This window comes from Pieris napi, chromosome 5 (assembly GCF_905475465.1).
Source record: "Pieris napi chromosome 5, ilPieNapi1.2, whole genome shotgun sequence".
NCBI classification, from domain to species: Eukaryota; Metazoa; Arthropoda; class Insecta; order Lepidoptera; family Pieridae; genus Pieris; species Pieris napi.
Window position 1 is genome coordinate 164720 of NC_062238.1, and position 27616 is coordinate 192335.

A 27616-nucleotide genomic window follows, 5' to 3' on the forward strand; every position below is an offset into this window, starting at 1 on the left:
ATTCGTTGCATATGCATGCGACATTTGCATCTTACACAATTAATTGCTTACGTAGGTGCTAATTGATTTAATAATTATTACCTACACTAATTCTGTTTTAGGAGAGATAATAGTGACAAAAATATTGTCGAATTTGGCTATTATTATTAGCGTCGGTCATAGGTTAATAATAACCGGTAAGAATAGTATGTCCTCTTTACTCTTTAAAATACATAAACAAGTGTTTAAATATTTCTTCCAAATGGAAATGTAACACTTATCTTTCAGGTACTATATAGTAGAATTATAGCATTTTGTATCTTTTAAAAAACTGATTATGGTTTTAGTTTATATTCAAGAAGTTAAGAAGTGTCTCGGGCGTGTGAGTCACTACCTCAAATAAACTGGCGCCAGAAAACAGGTCACTGTAATACTAGACTAATTTTAACATTAATCTAGCGATTGTTACCAAAGCTTTAAGCGTAATGTGCTTTAGTACCGACGCCGTCCAACACTCATATACCATTACAATATAACCATTTGTTATGCACATCAATTATGTTCAAGTCCCAGGCTGCGTAATCTTTCTTTCTCCCAGGTCTTTGTTAGTGAAAATCATAACTTGCCTTTAATATATTTATTCCAAGTCTACTTAAATTACTTTAAAGTTTAGACAATACAATTTGTTGTTCTTAACAATGTATGTGTTAATTAGAATTAATAAATAGTATGACCCCCTTACCGCGACCGCCTATTCTAGTGGCTGACTCACTGGCACTGTCAATGACACTAGTTGGACATGTGTTATGCAATTATTATTTTGAGAATTTAGGGCAAGACTACGCATAGAGTGTGTTCTACCCTTGTATCTAAAGTAGTCAGGACTTTTTTGACGTAGCCAGTAAAAAATATTTAAAAATGTACTAAATACATTTAATATTTTGTAACCGCAAACTTAAGTGGCCGGTCGAAACCTTTCTAATCCATAGTGCAGCGTTGACTATTCAATCTGTGAAAAGTAGATCATACTATTTTCATAAACCTATTATTTCAGTACAAAAAAATAATCTTAACATTGCATTAGGAGTTTAATTAAAATCACACAATAGATTTGCAATTACAATAATTCGTTAGAAAGTTTAAAGAGAGTGTTAAAATCTAACTGCGTAGAATTAATTATTACTGTTATTAAATATGTACGTCACTGAGCTCTGTGAAATTTATTACAGGAATTAGGTCGGACATGTGGTTTAAGTGATTCTTTGTTTACGGAAGATATTATTTTAGATGTGAGATCGGGATGTAACAAGTCTTTTTACAAACAAATTATTCCCTCATTCCCTGCTACGTACTTTGATGATGGTTTTAAAATGAAATAGAAAGGCTGTCTGTCTATCTTGCCAACATGACAGTCCTCAATACATTAATATAACTACTATGAAAGATAGATAAAAATAAGATAGTATAAATGGATAGAAGGAGACAAAGAAATAATTTAAGCAAAAATGGTTCTATCGGGTTACATTTAATACATTCAAACTATGTACAAGTTAACTATCTTTAAAAAATGCAAATAGGTAATGTATAGAATAATGATGAAAGTGAACATACTCGACGAAAATTTAAATGTTCACCTGCGCATGATTCACCAAGATGCACATCTGCCTTCTCATTTCTCTTAGTCATAACACAGTTACTAACTGTTTGCCTCTACGCTGAAAATCAATTGTTATTAATGAACCTAAAGAAGTAATCACGGTAATCATTCGTTTACTCTAAATTAAGAAATGAGTAATAATCGGTAATTTGTTCAAATCTAATGAACACGATAAACAAAGCACTCCTACATTCATTGTGCGTATTATTTATTTACTTTCTTAAGAATTTCTGTGACATATACACTTTTCTACTTATACTATATTTTGAAGTAGGTTTAGGCTGAAGTGTATCCGGTGTCTATTATTAACTTGATCTCTCAAATACGTGTTATATTAATAATAATTGTTGGAGATGGGTCACGTGTTTCCTTATCATCGTCTTTTTGTTCTGCGAAGAACGTAAAATTGATATTAATCGCTATGGGACTAACTACCCTTGTTTGAAATTGCACTTTCTATCTACTTGATATGAAAAGCATTGGGTCACACGGTGAGTCAGAGCGGGCCAGTAGACACCGGTCTCGCAGGTTGGACCAACGAACTCGTTATGGTAAATACGTCCCACATTCGGTTATGGTGCGTTATGTCTTTTACTGTGCATTGTTTTTGTTGAACCGATAACATAGTTATTCCACTGTTCCAACTTTTTTTATTCTTCTCATACTCAATCGCATTTAGGGTTCACTTCTTTTCATAGTTGGATAAATCAAGTTATGATTTAAAAATGATTTCAAAATCTATTGTTATTTATGATTAAAACTCTTTATAATATCACGATTGACATTTCTATTAACATTCTCGATTCGATTTAGATAGCTTTCCCTTCTCTCGATTTTAATTCAGCGGAAACAATCGCTTGATTTCATAATAATTGCTGTTTACATGATTCACTATTATGTCTAAGGAAATCGTTGATTAGTTTTCTTATCATACATACCCATAAGGGAATATTTTGAATTTTTGTCTTGAAATTCGTGGAATTATTAACAATGTAACAAATTAGTATGAGGATTGTCTTTTACAAGAATAAAACTCCTTATTTCTCATAAAGGGTGAAGCACATACAAATTATGCTACTTACGTCAACAAATATACCCAATTAGATCTCGAAACTCAGCTTTAATTTAATTCTATTGCCTACTGTGTACTCTATTAGGAGCTTTCGCCCACATTGTTATTTACTGGAAGCATTCCTTTCGAATTGGCTCTAGACGAACCTACGTATCAGACAATGCATGTGTTGTCTGAAGATCTATTCCAATAAGTTTTGCAAAATATAATGTATATTCTGAGAGATTATAATATTTTTCCAATATAATATTGTGTTGTTCATCAGGCTACTGCGGTTTACGATAGGTAATGACAAAAGTGTCATGTGTCAATGTCATAAATTACTATTGATTTAACCTTCTTAAATTCAAATCTGTCTTCCATCACCATTTCATTGGAATCATCCTACGCCAGTTATTTGTATGCAGTATCGAAGGCTTCAGCACCGTATTGGGCAGCCAATCGCAGTCGGTATTGTTGAAATTGTGTTATGAATATTAATCATTAAACCCACATAACTAACAACACTGCTGGAAATATTCCTCATAAAAATCGGATATATATTCTCCCTTTAACTGTTTAAATGCACCTTTTAAACTTTTCTTTCTATTCAATCAATTAAAGTTAAAACAATATAAAGGTAAAAAATCCTTTAAAATTTTGAAGAAGCCTTTTTAGATTTGTGCGCCGTGATCTTAATATATTTGCCAGCGCTGATTCTGGAATTTATTCTAGAAAGCCTTTCTGTTATAAGAAACCAGTTTCTCTTTCAAAGCTTGTATATGTAGTAAAATTAATTCTATGTACAATATTTAAATCGTTATTATCAGTTGTATTAAGACTAAAAATGTATTAAATTTTTCTAACGTGCCTAGAAAAAAATTTGCCTAGCCTACTTACTTACCCTGAATGTTTCCATCTATCTAGGCATAATTGGAAAAAGAAAAATGTTGGGAAATCGCTTTTTGATTTTTTAGGTATCTGTTGCTACATACATTTTGTATAATATATCGAATCAAACACGAATTGTGCTTTAGAATTCAAAGCAGTTGTAACGAAACTCATCTGTTTTTGTCATAGAAGTTCTTTAAACATGACACTTTACTAAGTGCCTGGTAGCAGTGTGATCGGGCACAAATATGTTACTTAGCGCTAACCGCTGGACAATTTCATTTTGTGCCCTTAGCATTTAAAATCTCACTTTACCAAACATTGGAGTGAGGTGAGTGTATTACTAAGGGAGCATGTGCTAGTCTGACGTCGTACAAGCTTCTCGTGTATAATTATAATGATTACGAGCAGTCAAACGCCGTATTAACATACGTGTTATGTCTTTTGTTACTTCACCAACTCGATTATTACACAGGTAATAATAATCAGTGCATATTAAGAAACCGTTACGAAGTTCTATGTAAATTGCATTGCCGTGCCCTGCTTGTGAGTGGCGTATTGCTTGGCCCATATAAAACTTTGTAATTATTATACGAATTGCAGTTTTATGCAAACTAGCATTTCAACTAGACTTTAGTACAATATTGCGATATACGAGGTAGACATATATTCATTGAATTAAAGACGAGCTTTCAGTATGATTGTAAGAGGATTTATCAAAGGGACTCGAACAAAATAAGGTGCTTTATGTTTTTAAATGAGACGCGCGTCTAACATCAGACTTTAATTAACTAAAAGCTACGTTATCCTGTTGCTGTACCTGTAAATTTAAACCATCATTTCCCATGCCTTCACGGTGTATTGTGATTGATGTTAGTCTTGACCCGATAGGAAATTGCCAAAGGGCTTCCCTTTGGCGCAGGAACTTCGGCGTATAATGTTGCCAAGGTTTTTTTATACTTTGATCATATAAAATGTGGCGATTGAGAACTAGTGTTTAAATACGCATTTTAAAGGTAGGTAATTGTAAATAATACATTACATACTAAATCCTGTGAATATTAGAACAATGTAGGCATATTCATCTCATTATTTGATAATTTTATACTTTATATCCGTGTATATTAATAATTATTACTTTCCTACTCATTGTATCTTTTTCTGGAACTTACGTGTTCTACTCGATATGTAACGTCGAGACGATTTAATTTTTTTGTCTTCTGAGAAAATTGAGTATTTCCCCGTTATTAGTTTCGTAATATTTTCTTGTACCGTTTTCTATCTGTTTAGCAAGTTAGTTAATTAATTAGCAATAATAATTTATTATTGTATTTCCATATATGCACTATCGGCCGAGGTAAACATCCGACACAGCAATGCAAATTGAAAAGCAATCAAATTGTTGAATTCCGTTCATTTATTACGACGGTGATTACCATTTTATCTTCAGTTGTGTAACTCCTAAAAGGCAGAAGTTTGGTAAGCAGTGTTTGTAGAGTGGGCAAGTTTCAAATGAAATTATTAATTCAATCACTTTACTGTGTGTGTGTTTAATAATAAAATGGTTCACAAACAGTTGAGGCACATACTTCTTGAATGAATAATCTCTCGTTATTTATCTTATCTCTTATCAAAATAGTTCAAGTTCTGCTAATGAGCCACATTTCGTTGCGAATTTTGTAACCTAAACGCATTTGTCTCAATTTTACTTCTACTAAACTAAACTAATGTTGAAAATATAATTTATAACATTACGCTTATCGTATAGGTACTGTTATGTAAGCAGCATTAAGAATAGTTGTAATAATCACTTAGCCCAGTTCAAGTACTGAGAAGTGCAGCGACGAGCAGGAAAACGGTTCAAGACACCGCAATGCGACACAATATTCCCATTTGTATCTTAAAACTTTGTAACTTGACTGAGATCATGGAGGGAGATCATTTAATTTGCTCTTATAGATTAAATGATAATTAAGAAATAGTAAAAGATGTACAAAACATTCTGCTACATCAGAGAAAATGTTAAGGTTTTCTACAATATGAACAGCGGTTTTTTTAAGTTCCATAACAATAATGGAACCTCGGGAGTGGTGATAAAAAGCACGTTGATCTCACGACCACTTTCCTTTTCAAGCGAAGAAACGGTCTATTCATTTGACTTAGCAGTCATGTGTTCACGTATTCGTCTCACTCCAATTACGATAATAGCCTAGAGGTTGGGCGCATCACAGAATTCTATCACACTTTCACCGGTCGTGTTACATACAAACCGCGGGTTTCTTTCTGCTTTCGTCTTCTAGGCAAACGACCCGCTTAAAATTAACTTTTCATTTAACCACACACAGTTACGTTAATTTGTCTAATCAAAATGTTTTAAGTCACATTATTTAATGTCTTTAGCTCGATTGAGATATATGAATGTTTTATAAGGTTTCCTAAAGTAATGTTGGACTAAAAGTGAGACGCTTTGAAATATGATATCAATTAATGATGACCAAACAGTAAAACAATACGATTTATTTTTGTTTCTTTCCGTGTTAATTAGGCGTTGTGTACAAATCAGCACGTTAACGCCGCAGTATCGCTGTGATTAAAGCGTCTTTTGAGTTGCGAGCTCATTCAGCTTTCAGTTGTGAATTGTGATGCTTTTTGATCTAGTTGTTTTGCTTTGTGCATGGTTTTGCTTTAAAACGTTACCTTTCCGATGTAGCATGAATGAATTATATGTATTACTATTCAAACAAAACAAAGCAAAGTTGGCAAAGTAATACAACAGTTTATAATTACATATTTTGATTGTGTATAACATGACATTGCTTATTAAAGATGTATAAGCGTCTTCGACAATAAACAATGTAGCACTATTATTATCAGAAAGACGTGAATTCCTACCAATATCATATTGTAAAGTGTGTTCTCTTCTAAAAACTTTAGTGAAGTAATGTTAGGGCGGTTGTATAAAAAAAGAACTTAAAATGTGAGTAACGTTGTTTCACGAAGAAGGAAGTATACATCAAGGCATCAGATGTCGGCTTTGGATGTGTGACAAAAATATGGTGCAGGAAACGATAAATATAGATGATTTGTAAACTTAGATAAACGATGAACCAACGGTTATGTGACTGAGTTTCATGAGGTGTCGACGGATTGGAACCGGGTACAGATTAGTAGCTTTAGTTAGCTATAGTTTTTTTGTTTTTAAGGTTACAATATGAACCTTTGTAATGAGAAGTATTGACTATATCTCTACTATCGGACTCAAATGCCAAATATGAAATTCCATTGCGATGAAAAATTAATGCCCAAATTAAGAAGTGTGTGGGATTTCTATAAAGTTTCAATAGTTAGGCGTAAGCCTTATTAGCCTTGATGTAAAATCTAATCGGGACCGCAAAAAGTTGTATACTATGATTTATTTCTGGTCGGCGTCCAAGCAAAGCATGCTCGGATGGATCGCGTACCTACTGACGGCCTTGAACGAAATAGAATGCCTGTGCGAAGATCGGGTTATAATTAAATGTAATTAACTAACTGAATGTCGCTCGCTTTGCACATTGCGTGGTCATGAACTGGATGATCCCGTGAAAATGCCTTCCTTTGAACGACGTAAGAATGTTAATAACTTTATGCTTAAGATTTACTTGAAATGATTTTCTTATACGTAAACAACTTAGCAAACTCTTACGAAAGGTATAATTAAGCTGTTAACCTGCTAATAATAACCATCGACAAATGAAGTTCTGCTTGAGTGGATCTGAACACGCAGATTATTTGCTGTAGCGTGCTTCGGTGTGCAGTTGCATAGTGCAATATTGCGTACATGTTTATGGGGGAGAATGCACTGTCGATTTTCATATCCATAGCTTAAGACCCTAAAGCTCTATCTAAGCTTTTAAAACTTAAAATCATCTTTATGAAATGCACAAACTGAAAGTATATAGCATATAGATACATTGCTTATCCCATAATTTTACGACAATTCTGCACGTCGTGCTTTTGTTAAGAGCCGCTTTTGACATGCTTGATGGGTGTTTTAATTTTTGAGATATGCTAAAAAAATATTCAAGAATTAAATCTTGAACGTATTTCCTAACAGACTAAACACATTTCGATTATATTTATTTGTTTTCCTATAACATATATAAATAGATAATTTGTTTAGTGGCCTATATCACTTTCCTTAAAGTAAAAAAAGAAGTTATGCCGCAAGGGCGCTGTTTACTAGTGTACAAACTGTAGAAGAACATATAATAACAAACATCGAATAGGAAACTGGAAGAATTGTTTTTGTTTCAACCTGTTTTATTGATATTTGATACATTTAGCTTACATACTTGAGGTTACTGTCAAAATATTACGTATAGGAAATTTTTCAAGACATTCACTCTTATGAGGTGCTTACCGTTCGCAGTTGAAGGGCCATCGCTCGGTTCTGATGTAGGTCAAGAAATCTACATGGAACTGGATATATAAGCTCTTGAGAAATTCTCGCCTGCTGACCGTGAATTCTGCTCGCACCATTTTAGGAAAATATTATGAAATTATCTGACATGCGACTTAAATTATTTATTCCAAAAGCCGTTTTTAACTTTCTGATTACAATTTGTAAAATTTTATAGCATCAGTTTTGTTCGTGAGTTCTTAATTTTTTTACAATACTATTTCATTGGATGTGCTAAGTTTATTTTAATTAGTTTCAATTATTAATAAAAACAATAAATAATAAAAGACGCTCCCACAGTGGAAATAAGTAGTTTCTCACAAAGCAATTCCAAAAGGTTATAATTGTGAGTCGTTATAATAATCCATATTTTTTTGTTAGTCGGGTAATAAATAGTCCCGCAGTATTGTTAATGGCTGGCAATGTGCCATCATGTACGGTTCAAGTTATATTTATCTTCAGATCTATTTAATGTCAAGGGTATAAATAGGATAAAGATGAAAAGATTAACCGCCTTTCCTTCAGCTTTCTTTTTCATGGAACACTCGTATTAGCCTGATCTGTGATATTAAAAATAGAATATAGGCGTTATTTATTTTCATCACAATTCTGTTTCATATCATACTTAACCCACAAACACATTTCTTAGTAATCTGAATACATTACCGCACACCTTATACTGACCCTCTGTTTAAATCTGTTAGCGTAAATATTTCTAGCCCAGTTTTATTGTCTGTACGGTTTGAGTAAGAGGTTGAGTCTGTTTGATTACATTCTATTAATTTTAATGCTGAATCTACGTTACGTCTTACAGTCCCTTTACACCACAGTTTTACGTGCTAATCGCGATTATATCCAATAATTATAAGCAATCGACGCAACTGCTATTTCACTAACAGTTCCATATAAAGTGAATGACAGTGACACTATGAAGAACAAGTGACAACAAATTTAAAATCGTCTTTTGGATTCCAAAATGAACCGCGATTACTACAGAGTGATGTTCAATAGAAACTCGAACCGTCCCACACGTGATATTCTAGACAATGAGACTGAGTTCAATGCTAACCAATTCAAACTTTACGACGACTTCACGACAGACCTCCGCATTAACTTTAACTCGATTAGGAACTTCCACGAAGTTATGAGAAACGAGAGACGAAGAGCCGATCTAAACGACTCCGGCGTCGATCTCGAGAACGGAAATCCACTTGATGACGTTACCGCTAATGATAGAGATTTGGTAAGTCGTATGAAAAAGGCTTTTGAAAATATTGCAAATAACAAAATTATTCACGCAAATAAGGTAATGCAATCGATGCCGGATGTCTACAGCCATTGAAGCACGACGGCTTCCTCCGGCGATTGTCCGTTTCTAGTGAACTGTGTTAATAAAGATGGCCAACATAAAGCGCATACATCAATTGCTACAACTGTGAACATAAATCGAGCACGCGAAATCCACAATCTAACTGCACTACTTTCACATAACGCTTGTCAACCCAAATGATTACAGTCATGTATCAAGTTAAATTGTCATCACATTTAATGGTTATTCCGATATTTTCTTGTATAGGCCTCCTTACAGCTGTTATTTAGTTGTAAGGGCGTAATTGGCTTTGATTTGCTAGATTGGAAACGTGTGCTACGTGCTTGCTTCCTCATTAAATATGAAATAAAAAAAAGAGCAAACGTATTAATGCTTTTAGAATGACTGTAAAAATGTTTTTATATCGACAACCCAAAACATTCCAAAATAAGCTTTCAATTTATCCTTGACGTTTTGATAGCGGCCTCAGTATCCTGATAAATTACGATAAATTAATTTATGATAAATTACGGCTTAATGGCGCCTATCCATTCCTTAATATTGACACATTACTAATTTTCTGTTCATAATTTAATCTATATCCTATATTTTATTTCAGTTGGAGAACGAAGTTATGGTAGATCCTTGGAGCAGTATGGACTCATCTAATTCGCCATTAACAGATTCCGGACCATCAGCTAGCGACGACTGCACCCCGTCTACCTCCAGTGAAACACGAAACCCTATAAATGTCTCATCTCCAGAAACACCGGACACGCGCCGCAAACGGGACACGCAAAATACGTATCAGGCCAAACAGAAACAAATCACAGACAAGGCGCGTGCCCGTGACTTCACACTGGACTTGGAGACGTTACCAGACGCCATACCCCGCCGTTCAAACTTTCTCGATGATGAGTTTCAACTACAATCAAAAACAAATCTAGAATGTAGGATTCCAAAACCTCATTTTCTAGACCACTCTCCGTCACCCGATGAATTTGATGAAAGAAGCGATATCACAAATCCCAATTTCCTTGAAGATGAAGATGTCGATGATAATCAAGTACAAAAGAAAGGAGCTCTTCCAAAAAGACAGACGAAACCTCAGTCTTCCTCACAAGACGATAGGCCACATCGAACCAATTATCGAAGCGCTTTACATTACGGGCTCGAAAACGCAGCTAGATCGAGTGAACGGCATAAAAGAGCATCCCAACTCTACACCGGGACCTGGCCGGGAGAACGCGACGTCTGGACGGGTCACGATACTTCAAGCGTTCGCAGCTTCTCGAGCAACGGTTCCAGTGACTGTCCCAGACCATCGTCAAATCTAGAAAACAAAATGGAGTGCGTGTGCTCTTTGATTTCCCTACTCAGTTTATCTCCCGAAAACAATGCAGATTTGAGTGGACCGCTTTTAGATATGAGTAGATCCGTCGAAAGTTGTATAGCAATGCGACAAGCCGGTTGTATACCACTGTTAGTGCAATTAATCCATTCAAAAGTCGCCAGAGAAACCAGAGATCGCGCCGCTAAAGCGCTGAGAAACATTATTCACACACAGACCGATGACAAAGCGGGTAGGCGAGAGGCTCGGGTGTGGAGGCTTTTAGAACAAGTCAGAGAGTACTGTTACTCTTTGGAAGATATTGTAGAAAATAGAAAAGAAGGGAAGGAAGCGTTAGAGGACGATACGACAAAACATCCGAGTCAAAGCGTGGCCGCTTTGATGAAGTTATCGTTCGATGAAGAACATAGACATGTCGTCTGCCAGCTCGGGGGGCTCCAGGCATTAGCGGCGTTGGTGAGCGGCGACCAAGCGGCACACGGGAGCAGAACCGACGACAGCACGTGTTTGACGATGCGAAAATACGCGGGAATGACCTTAACTAATTTAACGTTCGGCGATGGAAACAATAAGTCGTTATTGTGCTCTTTTAAAGACTTTATGATGGCGCTCGTCGAACAACTGGAGTCGCCCAATGACGACATGCGACAGGTGAGTGCAGATTGTTTTTAGTAAATATTTGGCAATTGCAATTACGGCAGCCTAGGTACATAATTCAAATAAGATAGAATCGAAATTTTACATCCAGATAATAGTCGCAATTTCAATATTGGCAGGTCACCGCTGCCGTCCTGAGGAACTTATCGTGGCGCGCAGACACAAACAGCAAGCAAGTCCTCCGAGAAGTGGGCGCAGTTAAGGGCCTCACCGAGGCCGCCATGACCTGCCAAAAGGAAGCCACGCTCAAATCTGTGCTCTCCGCTCTATGGAACCTCACAGCGCACTGCTCCATGAACAAAGTGGCTCTATGCTCGGTGGACGGAGCTCTAGGCTTCCTAGTAGATATGCTCAGTTACAACTCCCCCACGAAAACTTTAGCGATCGTCGAGAACGCAGGTGGCATCATGCGGAACGTGTCCAGTCACATCGCCGTCCGAGAAGATTACAGACAGATTCTCCGCGAGAGAAATTGTTTAAGTGTCCTTCTTCAGCACCTCAAGTCTCCGAGCCTGACCGTAGTCAGCAACTCCTGCGGCACTCTGTGGAATTTGTCTGCGAGGTGTCCGCAAGATCAGCAGTTTCTGTGGGACCAAGGGGCGGTGCCGATGCTCAGGAGTCTCATTCACTCGAAACACAAAATGATAGCTATGGGATCGAGCGCCGCTCTCAAAAATCTCTTGAACTCAAAACCCGGAAAGACGCACATCATCTCTTTGGACACGACGGCGAGAAACATGAACTTGCCTGCGTTGCCGACTCTGGGTGCTAGAAAACAGAAAGCGCTAGAACAAGAATTAGACCAAAACTTAGCTGAAACCTGTGATAATATCGAACCGGCGACGTCTCCGTCGACGAACAACAGAGAAGAAAAGAATCTCTTCGTCGCCACGGAAAGGCAAATAGCGATGAATCTGGAGAGGCACAGGATGACGTCCAGTTCTCCCTTAATGGGAACGCTAGCATCGCAGATATCGTTAAGTCATAGTGCTAACCTGGCTAGCTATTTAAGTTGCAGCAACACCTTGTTGAAGGGAGCGTTGACATCTCGCTCGGCGACCGGAGGCAGTTCTAACGACGTCAACAGATCAGACAGTAAAGATTCAGTTACGAGCACGCATTCCGATTCGGTCTTGGAAAAAGTGATGCGGACTGGAAAAGTGCCCGTACCGACGCCGAGGAATAAGGATCTCATGAAAACCGACGGCGCCGAAGGGCCGAAGAGCTCCGGAACGTTGTCGAAGAATGCAGCTCTACTCAGATACGCCAGTCAACCTCCTGTCCCTCCACCGCGTAGCTCGACAGATTCGAGAACTAATTATACAGAATCCGGTTACGACGTCGACCAGGATTCTTGTGACCAACCTATCGATTTCAGTAGAAAATACTCGGAGACCAAAATAGTCGAATCCGAACCTGTCGGCAAAGCGAAGAGTCCAAACAAAAAGTACACGAAGAAAGAGACCGGCACCTTTGGCGATTATCAAGAAACGGACTTGGATCAACCTACCGATTATTCGCTTCGCTACGCCGAACACCAATCGGAAACCGGGTCAGATATTTCGGAACCTCCCGGGCCTTCTATCAACGAGGACACGATAAAACACTTCGCCACGGAGGGCACTCCGTACGAGACTCCCATAATCTTCTCCACGGCGACGTCTATGTCCGATTTACGCGTGATCGGCAAAGACGGAAAGCCGAAAACGTCGAACGTAAAGGAGAACCCTGAAGTGATGACACATTCCGATGAAAAAGACACTTGTTCGATCGAAGATCCCCCGAGGCACGATAACGACGTGGCCGTGTCGACTCCGCAAATTGCCGAACCGGTTCCGGAGAAGAGGGAGTTATTCGACACGAAATTCAGCTCGGGGATGATCAGCCCGGAGAAACCCGTGAACTACTGCGACGAGGGTACCCCCGGATATTTCTCCAGAGTCAGCTCGCTGAGCAGCATAGGGGAGCCGACCGAAGAAGACTGCTTGGCCAAGAGAAACGCCCAGGCCACCATCAACGTCGATCCCGGCCTGCGAGACCGAAGCGCCGGCAGTTCCGGAAAAGACAAAGAAGGTGGGTCGTCGACTTTCAAATAAAAATCAGTTCTTTGCTATGTGGGTATGCTATGTGATATATAATATTCTTCACGATTCCAGCGTCGAAAGCGGTGACGTTCGCCAGTGAGCCGGTGGAAATGCAGGACGCGTCGGGAACGACGTCGGCGCGCACGTCTTCGCCCCAACGGTTCATCGAGGAGACCCCGCTCATGTTCTCGCGATCCAGTTCATTGGGTTCCGTCCCCGAGTGTGAACATCAGGACGATCAGGGCTCCGTAGTTTCCGAAGTTAGGTGAGTTTCGTTTACTTCTCCTAAAGTTCCCAAAGCGGCTCGGACTTACATTATATCGACTCGTATTCCAACTTCTCGATACGACAGGAACGAGAGGCCCAAAGAGTACATATTTATTTTATTGTTTTGATCGAAGCAACCGATATATCGTCTCCCCAGCCGGCTAACTTCGGGATGCATATCCCCGAGCGAGATCCCGGATTCTCCGGGTCAGAGCGTCCCGCTGTCCCCTCGGTCTCGGCACAGGGTTCGAGATCCGCCCACGGAACCCCCCACGCCCCCGCCGCGTGAGTAGCTCTTCCGAATAATTTCTCCGTTAATTTGATATCGAATAGACGGATAAATGAGATGTAATGTTTGAATTCAGCGGATTGCGGCTCCGGCTCAGTGTTCGAGGAGCGCGTGTCCCGGTTCGTGGTGGAGGACACTCCGGCGCATTTCTCTCGGAACACCAGCCTCTCCAGCCTCACCATCAACGACGAGCCTAAGGTTTAACCGATTTATGCAAATTATTGTCTCTCTCCACCGCGCCGGTCGTACCGAGCTTTAGACGCGAGATATCGGCACTCGCTCGATTGGCTGTACACGTAACGAACACTACAAAACTGTCTAATCACGAAACTTCATTTAACATTCAAATTGTTGTACGTTTTCATTAAAATACAGAATTGCAAATATTAATATAAACTTTGTGTATTTCCAGTCGTCGCTATTGGCCGACACGACCAATCCAGACGCCGACACGTCGGCGGAAAATATCGAGCACGAAGTGGACGATGACGACGGGTGAGTGATCGAAAACATATGACGGCACGGAGGACTCCTTCTGTTTCTCTCTCTCTCTCTCTCTCTCTCTCCCTCGGATGTTCTCTTTGTAAAGTCGATTCTTTTTATTGCCTCGATATTGCTCTTCTTTCTTGTGATGAAATCGGAAATGAAAAATGCAATAGGACTTTTAGTTTTGCCGGAAATCGAGATAAAGGGTTTTTTACCCTTAAAACTTACCCCCCTCACCCCTTCCCGACCGCGGATCGACCGTAATTTATTTTTCCTTTCATTTTGATCATATTCCCCTGCTTTTCTAATGGGTTTCATCCTACTGTAATTTTTTTTGGTTTAAAAAATTATCGGCACTGGTCTAAAACGTCTTCTTATTTGTGAAAATTCGTCTGTTCCAGAGACCCCGACCCGCTTCCCGTTTTGGGTGGATTCAACAAGCGAACGAAAGGTACGTCCGACGCTGAAAGTCGATTATGAAAGGCGGCACTAAACCGACACTCCTCGCCGTTCACAGGCAACCAGACCCCCGGGGACACGTGCAGAGTCTACTTCACCGAGGACACGCCCGCCGTGCTGTCGAAGGCGGGCAGCAACTCCAACCTGTCGGTGCTGTCCGTGGAGTCCTCGGCCGCGGGCCTCCGCCCCGCCGACACCTCGGACAGCTCCAACCTGAGCGACGCGGGAGACCTGCTCGAGGAGTGCATCCGGAAGGGCATCGCTCAGGTCGCTTTTTTGTTTTTTGACGTGCGATTTTCTAAACGTTTCTTTGAGTGATTTTTCTGTTTCCTTCGCTCGGAGTGTCTCCCGAGAAGTGTAACAATTTCATCTTCTCAAACTCGTCGAGAAGACCCGAAGTTCAACGACAATTCCATTGCAGGTCGTGAAGAACAGAGGGCCTTCGTCCGACGCGTCCCCGGTGCACGCCCACCGCGGCAGGGACGACGTTTACGTGAGTTATTCTTTCTCTCCCGAGGCTGACTAACGATAACGAGATTGGCGGAGAGTTTATTGCTATTGAGTCGATTTGAGAACTGGCACTAAATGTAAAATTAGAAGCTATGTATTTCTTTACTGACAAGTCATAAGTGTACAATGTGTTATAGGTATGTTATCTAAAGCTGGCGGCTTCGACACATTTACACTTTGTGCTTGTGTAGTGTCTGTGAATAAGCGCGAGGCGTGATGTCAAACTGAAATACAATCACAAATACATCATGAAAAGACTGTCCGTCTCTCTCGCGCTCGGTCAAGCATATGAGTATAAAAGAGACAGTTATTGTTTTGCTTTTGCTACTGTTTATGTTGATCTTTTTTCTCATTATTGTTTTGTCTGTGATTGTTTACTTATTTGGTTGGAGGTTAGAATACTTTGAAAAAAAAATGTCTTATGAAATATATTCCGTCTAAACATTACCAGGACAATCTCGTGAAATGGTGTACAAAATTTAATTATTTTAAGCATCTTAATAAAAACAGTTTACCTAATGAAAATTTAATTTTTAATTTGACATCAGATGCGACCGGGGTTTCTAAGAGGAGTATTGAAAGAATTGTTAGTGAAGTAAAAGTGAAGAGTGTTGAGCTAGATGGAGCTTATGTTGAAAAATGAAAAATTATTTACACAAACTACTCTTTTACGTTCTTGGTCGGGCTTAGAACTTTTGGATCCACCCTCGTATGCACCTAATATTTATATGTATTTGACACATTTTTATTTATTTACAACCTTACTAAAACCAGAGTAGACTAAATATAGCTTGGCAAAAAAGTCATATTTTTAAACATACTGTATAGTAAAATTGCATTAGTGTGAGTACTGTGAACGCGCCAGCTTTCGATAACCGACCTATACCTATATTATGATTAAATGCCCCTTACAGAGATCGTTGCCGTCGTACCTCCGAGCCTCCACGGAGACCGTGCTGGCCTCGCACGAGCCCACGCTCGCCGGCGACGCGAGTCCCTCGGCCCCCCCTCCGCTGCCCCCCAAGACGCCTCCTCGTGCCCCTCCGCGGCCCCCCGCCGTCCGCTCTGCGCCCCGCTTTGACGGTATATTAATTCTTTACTAAAATTTTGGGCAGAAGGATCCGCTTCATAGTTTATTACGATCACGTTTCACGTCGCTTCACAACTTATATTCTTTCCAGAAATTCCGGGCGGCAAACGGCGGAGCGCCCCCCGGGGCGTGGCCGACCCCTCCGTCGCGACCGCTCTCGCCGGGAACGACTCGCTGAGCTCCCTGAGTCTGGACTCCTTCGGCTCCACGGACAGAGAGATCTTCGAGGAGACCGTCGAGGCGGGGCTGTCCAGCGTCAACCCCGACTTCCGCCACGCCGACGACTCTCCCGGGGGAAAGGCTCGCTCCGGGGTCGACGGGCAGCCTAGGCGTCACAAGTCCCTGGACCGAAGCGACAAAATCACTCAGCTCGAGCTTCGGCTCCGGGACCTCGACTTCGATCGCCGGTCGAGGGCCGACGCGGCGAAGGGAGCGAGGCCGGAGGGGTCGGCCCGGGCCGCGCGGAGGCTCGGCCGGCTCCGCGACGGCGGCCCTCCCGGTCTGCCGGCCGGGATCGACCGCGGGCGGGACCGGAGCGACTCGCCGAGCTCGCACAGCAACGACTCCTTCGGCTCCACCGACAAGGAGGTGTTCGAGAAGTGCGTGCGCATGGGCATGGCGAAGCCGGTCGAGAGACGCGGCCGCAGCGACGACCGCCTGGAGGCGCGAGAGCCGCGGCGCCGCAAGAAGGACTCGACGCGCGGAGCCCTCGACAGGATGGTCGGCGAGGAGTACTCCCGGGACCGAGCCGTCCTCGAGGAGGCGATCGCCCGGGGGGCCGGCGAGCGCCGCGGAGGACGGCCGCGCAGCCCCGACGAGGAGCCGAAGTCAAAAAACGTTCCGGCGCCGCCTGCGCTTCTCGCGGTCGCAGGCGCGCGCGCCGATCCCGCGCGAGGAACTGGCTCTGACCCGACCGACTTCGACGTCCGATCGCACTCCATCATCTTTTTTAGACCGAACGAGCGTCCCGCGGTCGACTCGGAGGCCGCCTTCGAGGCCGTCGAGGCCGAAATAAATAGATCCAACGAGTGCCTCGCCCCCGAGTCCGCCGACGCGACATTCGAGTCGGAGAAGGGCGAGCTCGACAGATCCAACGAGTCGTACGCGGACGTGTTGGAGGGCTCCTGGAGCGACGGGTCCCCCCGGCCGGGGCCCGGGGACGCGGGGACGCCGACTCTCAAGAGCGGGCGCCGGTTCCGGTGGACCGACGACGTCTCCAAGCACGACACGTGGAACGAGAACACCTGTCCCGACGACGTCACCTTCCCGACCGTGAGCGGATCGGTTCACTTGGCGTCGTCCGTCGGGAGCGAATCGGGAGACCCGGCCTCCGCCCTTCCCGACCTGCTCGAGAAGAGCGACGCGCGTCGCATATTCTTAAGGCCCGATCTGACGGACAAACTCGGCGACGCGAAAGAAGAGGACCGACCGCTCCTGGAAGACGTGCCGGAGCCCAGCTACACGTCGCTCGTGGAAGACGGCGAGCAGAAGTTCGACTCGTTGATGGCGGCCGCGATAGAAAAGGAGGCGGCCCGGCTGGCGGCGCAGCTGAAGCTGTCTCTGGAGAACGGCGCGACGTCGACTTCGGCCTCCATCGATCTCGATCGCGTGAATCCGCCCTCGAACTTGGGAAGTCTGCTCTCGCTGAGTGCGTCCGGGCAGTGGGAGGACGCGGCCGCGCAGACGCCCAAGAGGAGCCAGAAGACGAGGAAGAAGTCCCTCCCGGTCGCGTCGATGGTGAAGCGGGCGCTGAGTAACTCCCATCATTTGGGCAGTTCGGAACACCTCGACGCCCCCCACGTCACCTTTCTGGATAACGTCAAACCGCCTTCCGAGATGGAGAACGTCGACATGGAAGGGAGCATGATATCCGTGTCCAGCATCGTCTCGGAAGTTACCGATCCGAAAGATAGGCCGCAGATCGTCTTCGACTTCGGACAGCCCGGGCGAGATTTTCCTCTCGGGCCGGCCCCGTCCGGCGCGTTCCACGACCTGGACAAAGTCAATCCGCCCTCTCTGTTCGACGAGATGGCGGAGTCCACTCTGGAACCGGAGCAGACGACCGCGCAACGCGTCTTCGAAGACTGCGAGTCCACGTTGAACGTCGTCACCGACATCCCCTCCGGGTCGGAAGACTGCACGCCTCTGCCTTCCGACGTCGGCAGCGTCGAATCGACTCCGAAGAGACTGAGGGACGCCGCGTACTTGACGCCGAAAGAAAAACGAAAAGTATCTAACGATAGATACCAAACTTACACGATAAAAGATTCGGTTTCGCAGAACGAGTTCTCTCTGGAGACCGAGGAACCGGAGGAATATCTCACTTGGACTAAATCCGAGAGCGACAGATCCGAGGAATACGTGACCGCCGATTCCGAGTCTCAGTCGAAGAGGCGAGTGAGCGCGAAACAACGACGTCTGGAGGACAGAGCTAGGTACCAGACTCAGACGGTCGACGTTCGCGACGTTTTCGCGCCCGAAGCTTCCGCGGCCGGCCGACCGAAGGGAGTCGATCCCGAAATAGAAAGTTTGAAGCGACGATTGGCCGCGAAGAAGACGATCAAACAGAAGCGAATAGAAGACGCCGAGAGGTACAGAACTAGAACGCTCAGCGAAGACGTCCCGCCCTCCCCTACGTTCGTCACCAAGGACGCCAATTTTGAAAACGTCGAAACTACGACCGGCTACGACAGCTTGTCCTCGAACGAACCGAATCATCAACAAATATTAGACGACGTCTTTAGAGACGTCGACGGCGGACACAACGAAGACTTCGAGTTAAATTCTGCTCACTCGGAGACGTACCCCAAAAGTTTTAGAAATTATCTACCGGTCGTAGAGAGTCCGGACTCGGTGGACTTGTGTGTGGTCAACAATTTGAAAAATATTGAAATGACGGCGTCGTATCGACGAGCGTCTCGAAGTGATAAAAATCTAAATCCGAGCACGAGCGACTTCGCGAGTCTCGAAGGCGACACGAATTCCGAAGGCAGGGCTCGATCTGAATCGGACACGGAGGTGAACTCGAATGCACCGAAACCCAAAATAGTCAAACCGGAATTTCGAAGGGACCAAAGTTTGGACTCCAACGACTCGGGTGATAGAGAGCGAGAGAGTCCGAAGCCCGTCAGAGGGAGGAAGAAAGCCGCCTATGTCTCTCCGTATCGGAGAAACACGCCGGCGCCCAAGAGAGCCGCGACCTCCCAAGCGAAGTGCGTTCCGAAGACGAACACTCCAAAAGCGTCCACGCCTCCCAAATCAAACTTCATTTCCAAACCGATTAAAACTCCGCCGAAAGTCCCGAGTACTAATTCTTCCCCTAAAAAGTCAGTTCCGATTAAATCTCTCACCAAAACGGCACAAAAATCTTCGGCCGCCCCCTCCGCCGGGACGTCCGCGCCTCTGGTTCGACAGGGAACTTTCACTAAGGAAGAGAGTTCGGTTCCACCTAAGAAACTTCCGATACCCGAAGAGAAGACCGCCCCGAGCGCAAGAAGCGCGACGTCTCCGATGAAACCCTCGGCCAACACGTCTCCTTCGAGGCTTCCTCAGTTCAATCGCCCTCGAGCGCAGACTTCTAAAGCGACACCCCAACCCAAACAGACCAAGACTTCGGCCAGACGCAACGAAACCGCTCTGAAAAATTCCCCGTCCAGCCAGAGCCTCCAGAGCAACGACAGCGGGAAGACCGTCGTCCTGGCTCGAGGCTCTCGACAGGGTAGCGCCTCGAGCGTTCATTCGATTCCTTCGCCGAAACAGAAGGACGTCGAGAGCAAAATAGCCAATCTCTGGAGGAGAGCGGAACAGACCCGCAAGTTGCCCGCGAGGAGCGACAGGAAGGTTTGGATCGAGAGCGACGAGACCGAAGCGCCGAAACTGATGAGAAGCTCCACTTTCGAGGGCCGACCCGAGCGGGCCGTCCCCGCGGCGACGAAACAGAAGACCGCGATAGGCATCAGAGTGTCGCAAATACCCAGCCCGAGGCCCAAGTCGACTCCGGCCGCGAAGCCCGTCGGAGCCCTCAAGAGACCGGCTTTCGCCAAGGGACCGAGAAAACCGAGCGGACGAGTGACGTCTTGAACGCGTCGACGCGGACGACGGTTTTTGTGCAATACATACATACGTAACATACATCGGTCGCCGCGGACGACGACGAAGACCACGCATTTAGAATAGGCTTCATCGTCACCGTCGACACGGAATAATCTTATCTGTCGATTTCTTAAATTTATATTTGTATATCTGTTGCATTTATTCAATTAGTGATTCGCCCCCCTAGGGGGGAGTCGTAAGTGTAATTCGGTATTTCGTAAGCGTAACAGTTTTGCGGCGTAAGGTGAACTTAATCCGGCAAAATGTTAAACTCCACGAATGTAAATAGTTCGCTTCGTCGACCGAGTCGAGGTTACCGTTACGCATATTTGTATATTTTCATAATAGTGTAAGGTCACAACGTATCGGAGTAAAAGACGCCGACATATTGAGCTATGTCTAATTTTTTACGTCTAGTCAGATCGTCGGATAAGCGAGGGTTTAAATTGGCTCACGTACATCAAAAACAATGCATTTCCTGAATACTCATACAGTACTGGCTTTTAGGAATGCTTCGGCAAATACGCTTCCCGCAAAATAAGTTCATTTTCGGTTACGAGAATTCGCCTCGCTTCGCCGAATTCTATCGAACTAAATGTATTCACGGCAGTTCTACGTATCATTTGCACGTTTAATGCCTTAGAACTGATTTTACTGAATTTCAACTAAATACTTTAGTTCCGTTTCGACAAAGATAGTTTATGTGAATCCGTTTAGCTAAATACATTTATGATTAGTTCGTAAGGTGCGTATTTGATGATAATAAAAACTACATCAAGCCAAGCTGTTATTTCATTTTAATCGAGTTTCTTTCACCTCCTTCCTCCTACCAAATGAAAACCAATGTTACGTTCAAAATATCATCTTTATTTTTAATAAATTATATTACATTCGAGTAAATGAGATCAGTTTTAACGATATGATTTAATTCAATAAAATTAATGACTAACAATTTAAAGTTTGTTTGTAATTGCTAACGAAACTTACGGTAATCGGTATAGCTCGGCTCCAGACGTTTCGGTCCAACCTACGAAGTGTATCATTTTTTTCATACATATTAAAGATAAGTTTGAACACTCTTAACAAAATATATCTCGAGACCGTTTCTAAACTCTGAAAATAGAATTTTGCTAAAATATACAATCTTTTTGAAAACTTTACTTTTGTAATTATATATATATATGTTTCGTGAAGCCGGGCCCACATTAGAGAAATGATATTGATAAATATCTTTTAAAATTAGTTATCGTCGTCGGACACGTTGTGGGGGTCCGGCGAGCGCGAGTCCTGCACCTCTTTGAAGTTTGCGAGCACGTTGAAGTGCGTATTCAGCGAGTAACGGGTGCTGCCTTCTGCGTGCACGTACCGCTCGATCTGCGTACACATTTTAAGGCGAGAAGTCTCAATTAAGGTAGCCATAAAGCAATCCTTCGGATAATCGATTCATATTAACTAACAATTATAGCGAGCTCGATAGACAACAAAGTAAAAAAAGAATAGTTGGAAAGGGCGAGAGTGCAAAACTTACAATACAGCCGCCGATAACCATACCAAAACACCGAAATAAACTAAATACTAAAAGAAATTACGTAAAGTTTGTCCTGTGGCGACAGTGCAACGACAATCACCACTTAAGCTTAAATAAGTCAAAGGATTGTTTGAAACTAACCTTAGCCCCGAGCCTGTGAAGTAAGGAGCTGAAAGTCTTCTCTTCTCTTCCAATCCAAGGTCGGCCTTCGTCGTTGACTTGATACGGACTGACGTGCACGTAGACGTTTACGTCTGAAAGGTGGACTCGATGTAGAAGACTTTCGCCGCCATTTTGTTTCATTTGCACTTAATTAATATGGCGGTATCGCTATTGACGCTCACTTGTAATGTTAAAGTATTTTTATGGCACCGTCCGGCACAACGAACGACGATTTGATATCTACGAGAAGCGCAATTCAGAGACAAACGTACCGAGTCGCGCCAGCGTCTCCAGCAGACTGCGAGCCGTGATCCAGGTGTTCTTCCCTCCGGCGTGACCTCCGTCCAGCCACCACATGGATTGGATGCGCTCTATGAACCTGTCAAAGTAATTAGTCTACGTCTCGAAAGTGTTCGGGCGACCGACGGCTCCTTCACTTTTAGAGAATGAAGAAGAGTTCTTCATAGCTTTTATCCATTTCTTTCGCATTTGGACGTTCCTTTAGACGACGTCGACGAAACGTGACACCGAGAGCGGACTGATCGTCGAGTACGAACTACGAGTCTGCATCGCACGTTTACTTCTATAAATCCAAAAATAATTGACGTATCGAAGTAATTTTATGGATATTCAAAATTAGTTAACATTCTTGATCGTGGATAACTCAATATAAAATGCAGAGCCTAAAATAACATATTTCCTTTTTGTTCATATTACTGATGACAGTTATAAGTATATACCCAATTGTATGCCAACGAACAGACATAACGGACCAGACCCACTCGTCACTCGTCGGTGGCGAGGCATTAAAAATGTATAGAAATAATCTAAATTAGCGGTACCTGCACATGTGCTTGTCCCAGGGCGTGAGGGTCTTGGCGTAGTGGAACTCGTAGATGAACTGGTTCAGCACCACGCAGCCCTTGCTGAACCCCATCACCGACACCTTGCTCTCGCCCAAGAGGAGGCACTCGCGCCATCTCATGGCTGCGGAGGCTCTGTCCGTGTGTTCGTTTTAGTCGCGTTTACGTATTCTACTTTTTACTAAAAGACCTTCGTAATGACAAAATTACTTCTGACTTTAAAAGGGATTTTTTTCGTATGTTAGATTATTTCGATTGGATATATTTTACGAATACATATTTGGTAAAAAGCAAACGCCCGACCGATACCTTTTTTCTTATTAGTTAAAGCACCTTACGGCCCCGCTTTCTCTCTATCGCTATCCTAAACTTAAAGAGTAAAGTAAATTAGAAGACGACATCCATTGGAACAAAACCTACTCACTGCGTGTCATCGTCGTCGCTCTCTCCTTTAACCGCATCACATTTAGTCGCGCCGTTTGAGTCGCTATCTTTCCGACTACAACTCTGAAAGAAAACCATTTAGTTAGTTGACCTAACTGGAAAAAAAATTAACTTCGGCACTTAATTATAATTACGGACATAATTTTGTCAATTCCATTCAGATGCAAGAATTAGGATTTAATAGGGAGCGCTACTTATTTTTCTTTATTCCACTTCTACCTATAAAGCATTTAAATAACAGTTTTAAGGTTTGTGAGTTATTCGTTACCTGTTCGACATCATCCGAGAAGAGAGACACCACAGCGTCACACAACTGTCTGACCGGCATCGCTTTTACCCTGCTGCCCACCTCTTGGAGCAATCTGTCAATCGATCGACATTCTCTTATTCTAATTACAACCTTTTGTCTCGACTACATTTGCGTGGAAAAATATCTAAAAGGCTATTCTAAGTCACGATCTCGTCTTTAACGTTGTGAAATGTGTCAAACTTCCTACAGAATTGAGAATGAGATCAAGAATGAGTCTATTGAAATATTCGTTCACTCACTTCTCGAGGTGGTGCAGCGCACTGTGAGTCGGCGTGTGTTCGGGCACTCCGGCGTTGCTGCTGGGGACGAAGTTGTCGTAGCAGCTGAAGCTTTTGTACTCTATGCTGGTGATGTGAAAGGAAACTTTTTCTCTAGTACACCGCTATTATTCTCGATACGAATTAAGTCACGGGTTCGTATACACTTACCGAGCCGGTCTCACGACTACGATGTGTTTGGTCGGGAAGTGTTCGCTCAGCAGACGCGCCGTGTTCTCGAGACTCCATCTCACGTAATTCTTATTATCACGGTGGGCTTGCATAACTTCCTCGTAATCCTGTTCGATTAATCATAATTGGGACGGGGTTAAAACCAGTTAGTTCTCGCTGAACGAGTGGACTTTGAAGGAAGGTCACCCAGGTTACGCTAAAGTTATCATTTTTTACCTTTCAATAGGTACTAGAATAGTTAACTTCAAATATTGTTTAGAGCAAAGCATATCAAGATAATTAAGAAGTCACTTTTACTTAGGGAGCGTTCAAGTATTACGTAACGAATTTGGGGGGGGGGTCTTTTTCTAAAACGTTACGATGCGGGGCGGGGATTGAATTACGTGTTATTGTTAATATTATTTTCGACTTTCCAGTACTTTACACCACATAATGGTAACTTTTAGGTATAAAGAGTCACTAGGTGGTCACGAAACGTTTGACTATATTTGGGAACAGTACTGTACTTGGGTACAGAAAAACGTTACGGCGCGTTACATGGGGGGGGGGGGTCAATAATCTCCAAAAATTGCGTGACGTAACACTCCCTTAAATGTACTGAGATTAACCATAGAAAAGATTTCATCGTTTTTTTTTCTTCGCATAGAATAAGCTCCAAAACTACTTTACCACCGTAAATGAACCCAGGCTATAGAATATCTTCAAAAATGTTATTGAAAATACCAAAAAAATCCTTATCGCGGCTACAGAGAGCCGCAGCGTTGCCCTTTTTAAATACCTGCACATCTCCACCGAAAAACACCAACGTTTCAGGCGTCGGTGGCTTCGACCGTGGCGGGTGGAACAATATGTCATTCTCGCGGCCCTCGTGTCCACTTACGCGACGCAGCCGAAGAGGCAACATCGCGGCACCGCCTACTTGCCTAGCTGCATATCTGCAGCAATTTGCATGACGTAATCACTGGCTTTGGCAATGGCTTTTTCAAAAAGACACCTTCCACCATACCGAAATTCATTCTGATCTGTTTAGGCGTTAAAACTTAAACTTAGAAATAGACACATATATAAACCTCAGTGCCCAGTATAACGAAAACAGATTTATAATTTTAACTTCCTGTTAAGATTAACCAGCATTAATCCCGTAATGGGCCCTTAAGCCAAGAATTGCAATTTCAAACCTCCAATTTGAAAACTAAGGAAATTATTTATAAAAAATAAATCAGTCTAATTGCACTCTTTTAAGTAAAGCACTCGTCCTCCGTTACTTTCTTTCAATTTCTGTTGACGCTGTGACGAAAACAGACAGGAATTATGCGTAAAACATAAATCATTTATGTTTTATTAATAATGGGCTCATACTTTGCCCATATATAAAATATGTAGTTTTGTTTGTGATAAGAGAAAGCCAATCAAAAGAAACATCTATTTAATTAGTTCTTTAATAAAAAATATTTATAAATAGTTAACTTACATGAAATAGCATAAAATAATTTATATGAATGATGTTGATACATGAATGAGAGCCTCGACCTTAAAAAATTTCCTGTGTTAAGGCAAGTTCCCTCCCAAAAACACATTGACAATAATTGGTATTAAAAAATGGAAACTAAAACTATATTTCTTTTGTTATAACTTATAACAATATTGTGCAACTCCCTTACCTTCACTGCAGTGATATTTCAGATGCCTGTTTATAAATAATTTTAGAATATTATTGTTATTAAACCAAATTAAATATGTTAACAGGCTCATTTAACATTTCTTGTTTGACGTTGATGATAATACTTAGTGTCATTCATACACACAGTAATCTTAAGAGTTATATCGTCCAAGCAGTTCTTTAATTCTTCTCGTAGTTCTCGCACTTTGACCTGTACATCCTCACACATTAAGTTGTAGCACATCGCCACTAGCCCCATGCCAAGAAGAACATATATGAAGTTAATAACAAGCTTCAAGTGTGACCCTTCAGCAGAATCTGCAATATTTGCACCAGGTACAAAATCACCAAATCCAATTTTACACAGACTAATAACACAGAAATATGTTGAATCTAAATAGTTCCACTTCTCCCAGGCTCCAAACATTATTGTTCCTGATAATATATAAAATGATATAACCCACAAGCATGCTGTGGAAGGAACGGTGACTTTTCTTTTAATTGGTTGCATTTCTCCATCCTCAATCAATACATCTTCTCGTCGGCTACACTCGTGAGCTGTGATGTATAACCATTTAAATGACTGAGCTAAGACCTTTCCCATATTGCAGAAATAAAGTATATAAATTGGTATTCCAAAACAGGCATATGCTATTGTGCTGACTTTGCCCCAAGCAGTTTTTGGCACTACATTCCCATACCCAATCATTGTAAAAACAGATAGGGAGTACATAAGGGCTGCAGGGAAAGACCAAATGTCTTCTGGTGTACGTCCAGTGTAACCTTGATGAATAGCATTCGAAATATTGTTTTGGAATATTTTAAGGACATGGTTGCTGTTGTACATCCATTGTGTTTGGTTAAGAACATTATATCTGTTGGTGATATTCCAGAGCTGCTCAACACAACTTTGCCTCCACTGTTTCACATTTTCTAATTGCTCATCTGGGCTATCTTTTTCTATGTGCATGAAACCGGCAGCTCCTAGTATCGCATAGCAAACAACAAGTGCGCCAACACCCACTTGGGTGAACATAAACGCTATAAATTTTCGAAGGCAGTCCTTAATCTTTTCCCGAGGATCACTTCTCGTGGAAGAAGTAGAATCCCGACTTCTGAAAGAGCTATGGACACTAGAATGAATGTTTTGACGGTCCATTTTAACGTTACACTTTTAATAAATCGATCGTAATACGCAGGTTAATAAACATTCCGCTACAGACGCGTAAGAAATATGTTATTTCTGGAATTTAATTGGCAATGTGCCAGTTTGTCCAGTATCATTGCAACATATGCACTTCAAACGTAATGACCAGCAGTTACAGTTTTTTGTGTAGATTTTAAGACAACGAAGGCAATTTAAAAAAAAACGAGGAGAATTTTAGTTTTCTAGAAGAAAAGCTGCCCTAATATAATATGTTATATACTTACTGCACAAACAGAGCCGAAACTTCCCTTTTGATGAAAATGTTTCTTTTTATTCAATACATTGCCTTATTCTCCAAACTTATATTATAATGGCATATATCATTCATACGTTTTTTTGTTATTAATTGGCAACAAGGTTTCTAATTAACAAATAAAACC

At 42.4% G+C, this 27616-nt stretch overlaps 2 protein-coding genes across 14 annotated transcripts in view; one reads left to right on the forward strand and one right to left on the reverse strand.

The window, feature by feature from the left end:
* LOC125049971 (adenomatous polyposis coli protein-like) overlaps window positions 1-21396 on the forward strand; it is a 29454-nt gene extending 8058 nt beyond the window's left edge. For 3 of the 9 annotated variants that reach the window (XM_047649536.1, XM_047649538.1, XM_047649537.1), the window contains 11 exons: window positions 9948-11330; window positions 11456-13409; window positions 13493-13685; window positions 13845-13972; window positions 14053-14174; window positions 14389-14471; window positions 14864-14913; window positions 14980-15188; window positions 15343-15414; window positions 16346-16514; window positions 16613-21396. In XM_047649536.1, coding sequence (XP_047505492.1) covers window positions 9963-11330; window positions 11456-13409; window positions 13493-13685; window positions 13845-13972; window positions 14053-14174; window positions 14389-14471; window positions 14864-14913; window positions 14980-15188; window positions 15343-15414; window positions 16346-16514; window positions 16613-20601 — 8337 coding nt within the window. In that variant the 5' untranslated portion in view covers window positions 9948-9962 and the 3' untranslated portion in view covers window positions 20602-21396. Of the gene's footprint in view, window positions 1-8833; window positions 9263-9947; window positions 11331-11455; window positions 13410-13492; window positions 13686-13844; window positions 13973-14052; window positions 14175-14388; window positions 14472-14863; window positions 14914-14979; window positions 15189-15342; window positions 15415-16345; window positions 16515-16612 lie in introns of all 9 variants that reach the window. The other 6 variants (XM_047649530.1, XM_047649531.1, XM_047649533.1 and 3 more) reach the window with 4 other exon arrangements.
* Window positions 21397-21459: 63 nt separating this feature from the next.
* On the reverse strand, window positions 21460-27616 carry LOC125049975 (mitochondrial protein C2orf69 homolog). 5 transcript variants are annotated; one of them, XM_047649544.1, is made up of 10 exons: window positions 27461-27615; window positions 25148-25304; window positions 24349-24476; window positions 24160-24264; window positions 23879-23972; window positions 23591-23673; window positions 23146-23301; window positions 22576-22682; window positions 22283-22395; window positions 21460-21987 (listed from the first exon to the last, which is right to left on the reverse strand). In XM_047649544.1, the coding sequence occupies exons 2-10, from the start codon at window positions 25271-25273 to the stop codon at window positions 21853-21855; spliced, it is 1047 nt and encodes a 348-aa protein (XP_047505500.1). In that variant the 5' UTR covers window positions 25274-25304; window positions 27461-27615; the 3' UTR covers window positions 21460-21852. The 5 variants fall into 5 exon arrangements, 4 of the variants coding, with proteins under 4 accessions (XP_047505500.1, XP_047505502.1, XP_047505503.1 ...); XM_047649546.1 differs by having other exon boundaries at window positions 25148-25391; window positions 27461-27609; XM_047649547.1 differs by lacking the exon at window positions 27461-27615 and adding an exon at window positions 26031-26127.

Coding starts and splice junctions, on each gene's coding strand:
- LOC125049975 (XM_047649544.1), bottom strand. CDS start 25,273: ATGTTGCCTCTTCGGCTGCGTCGCGTAAGTGGACACGAGGGCCGCGAG. Junction 23,973..24,159: donor GCGCTGCACCACCTCGAGAA/GTGAGTGAACGA, acceptor ATCGATTGACAG/ATTGCTCCAAGAGGTGGGCA. Junction 22,396..22,575: donor GGAGACGCTGGCGCGACTCG/GTACGTTTGTCT, acceptor TCCACCTTTCAG/ACGTAAACGTCTACGTGCAC.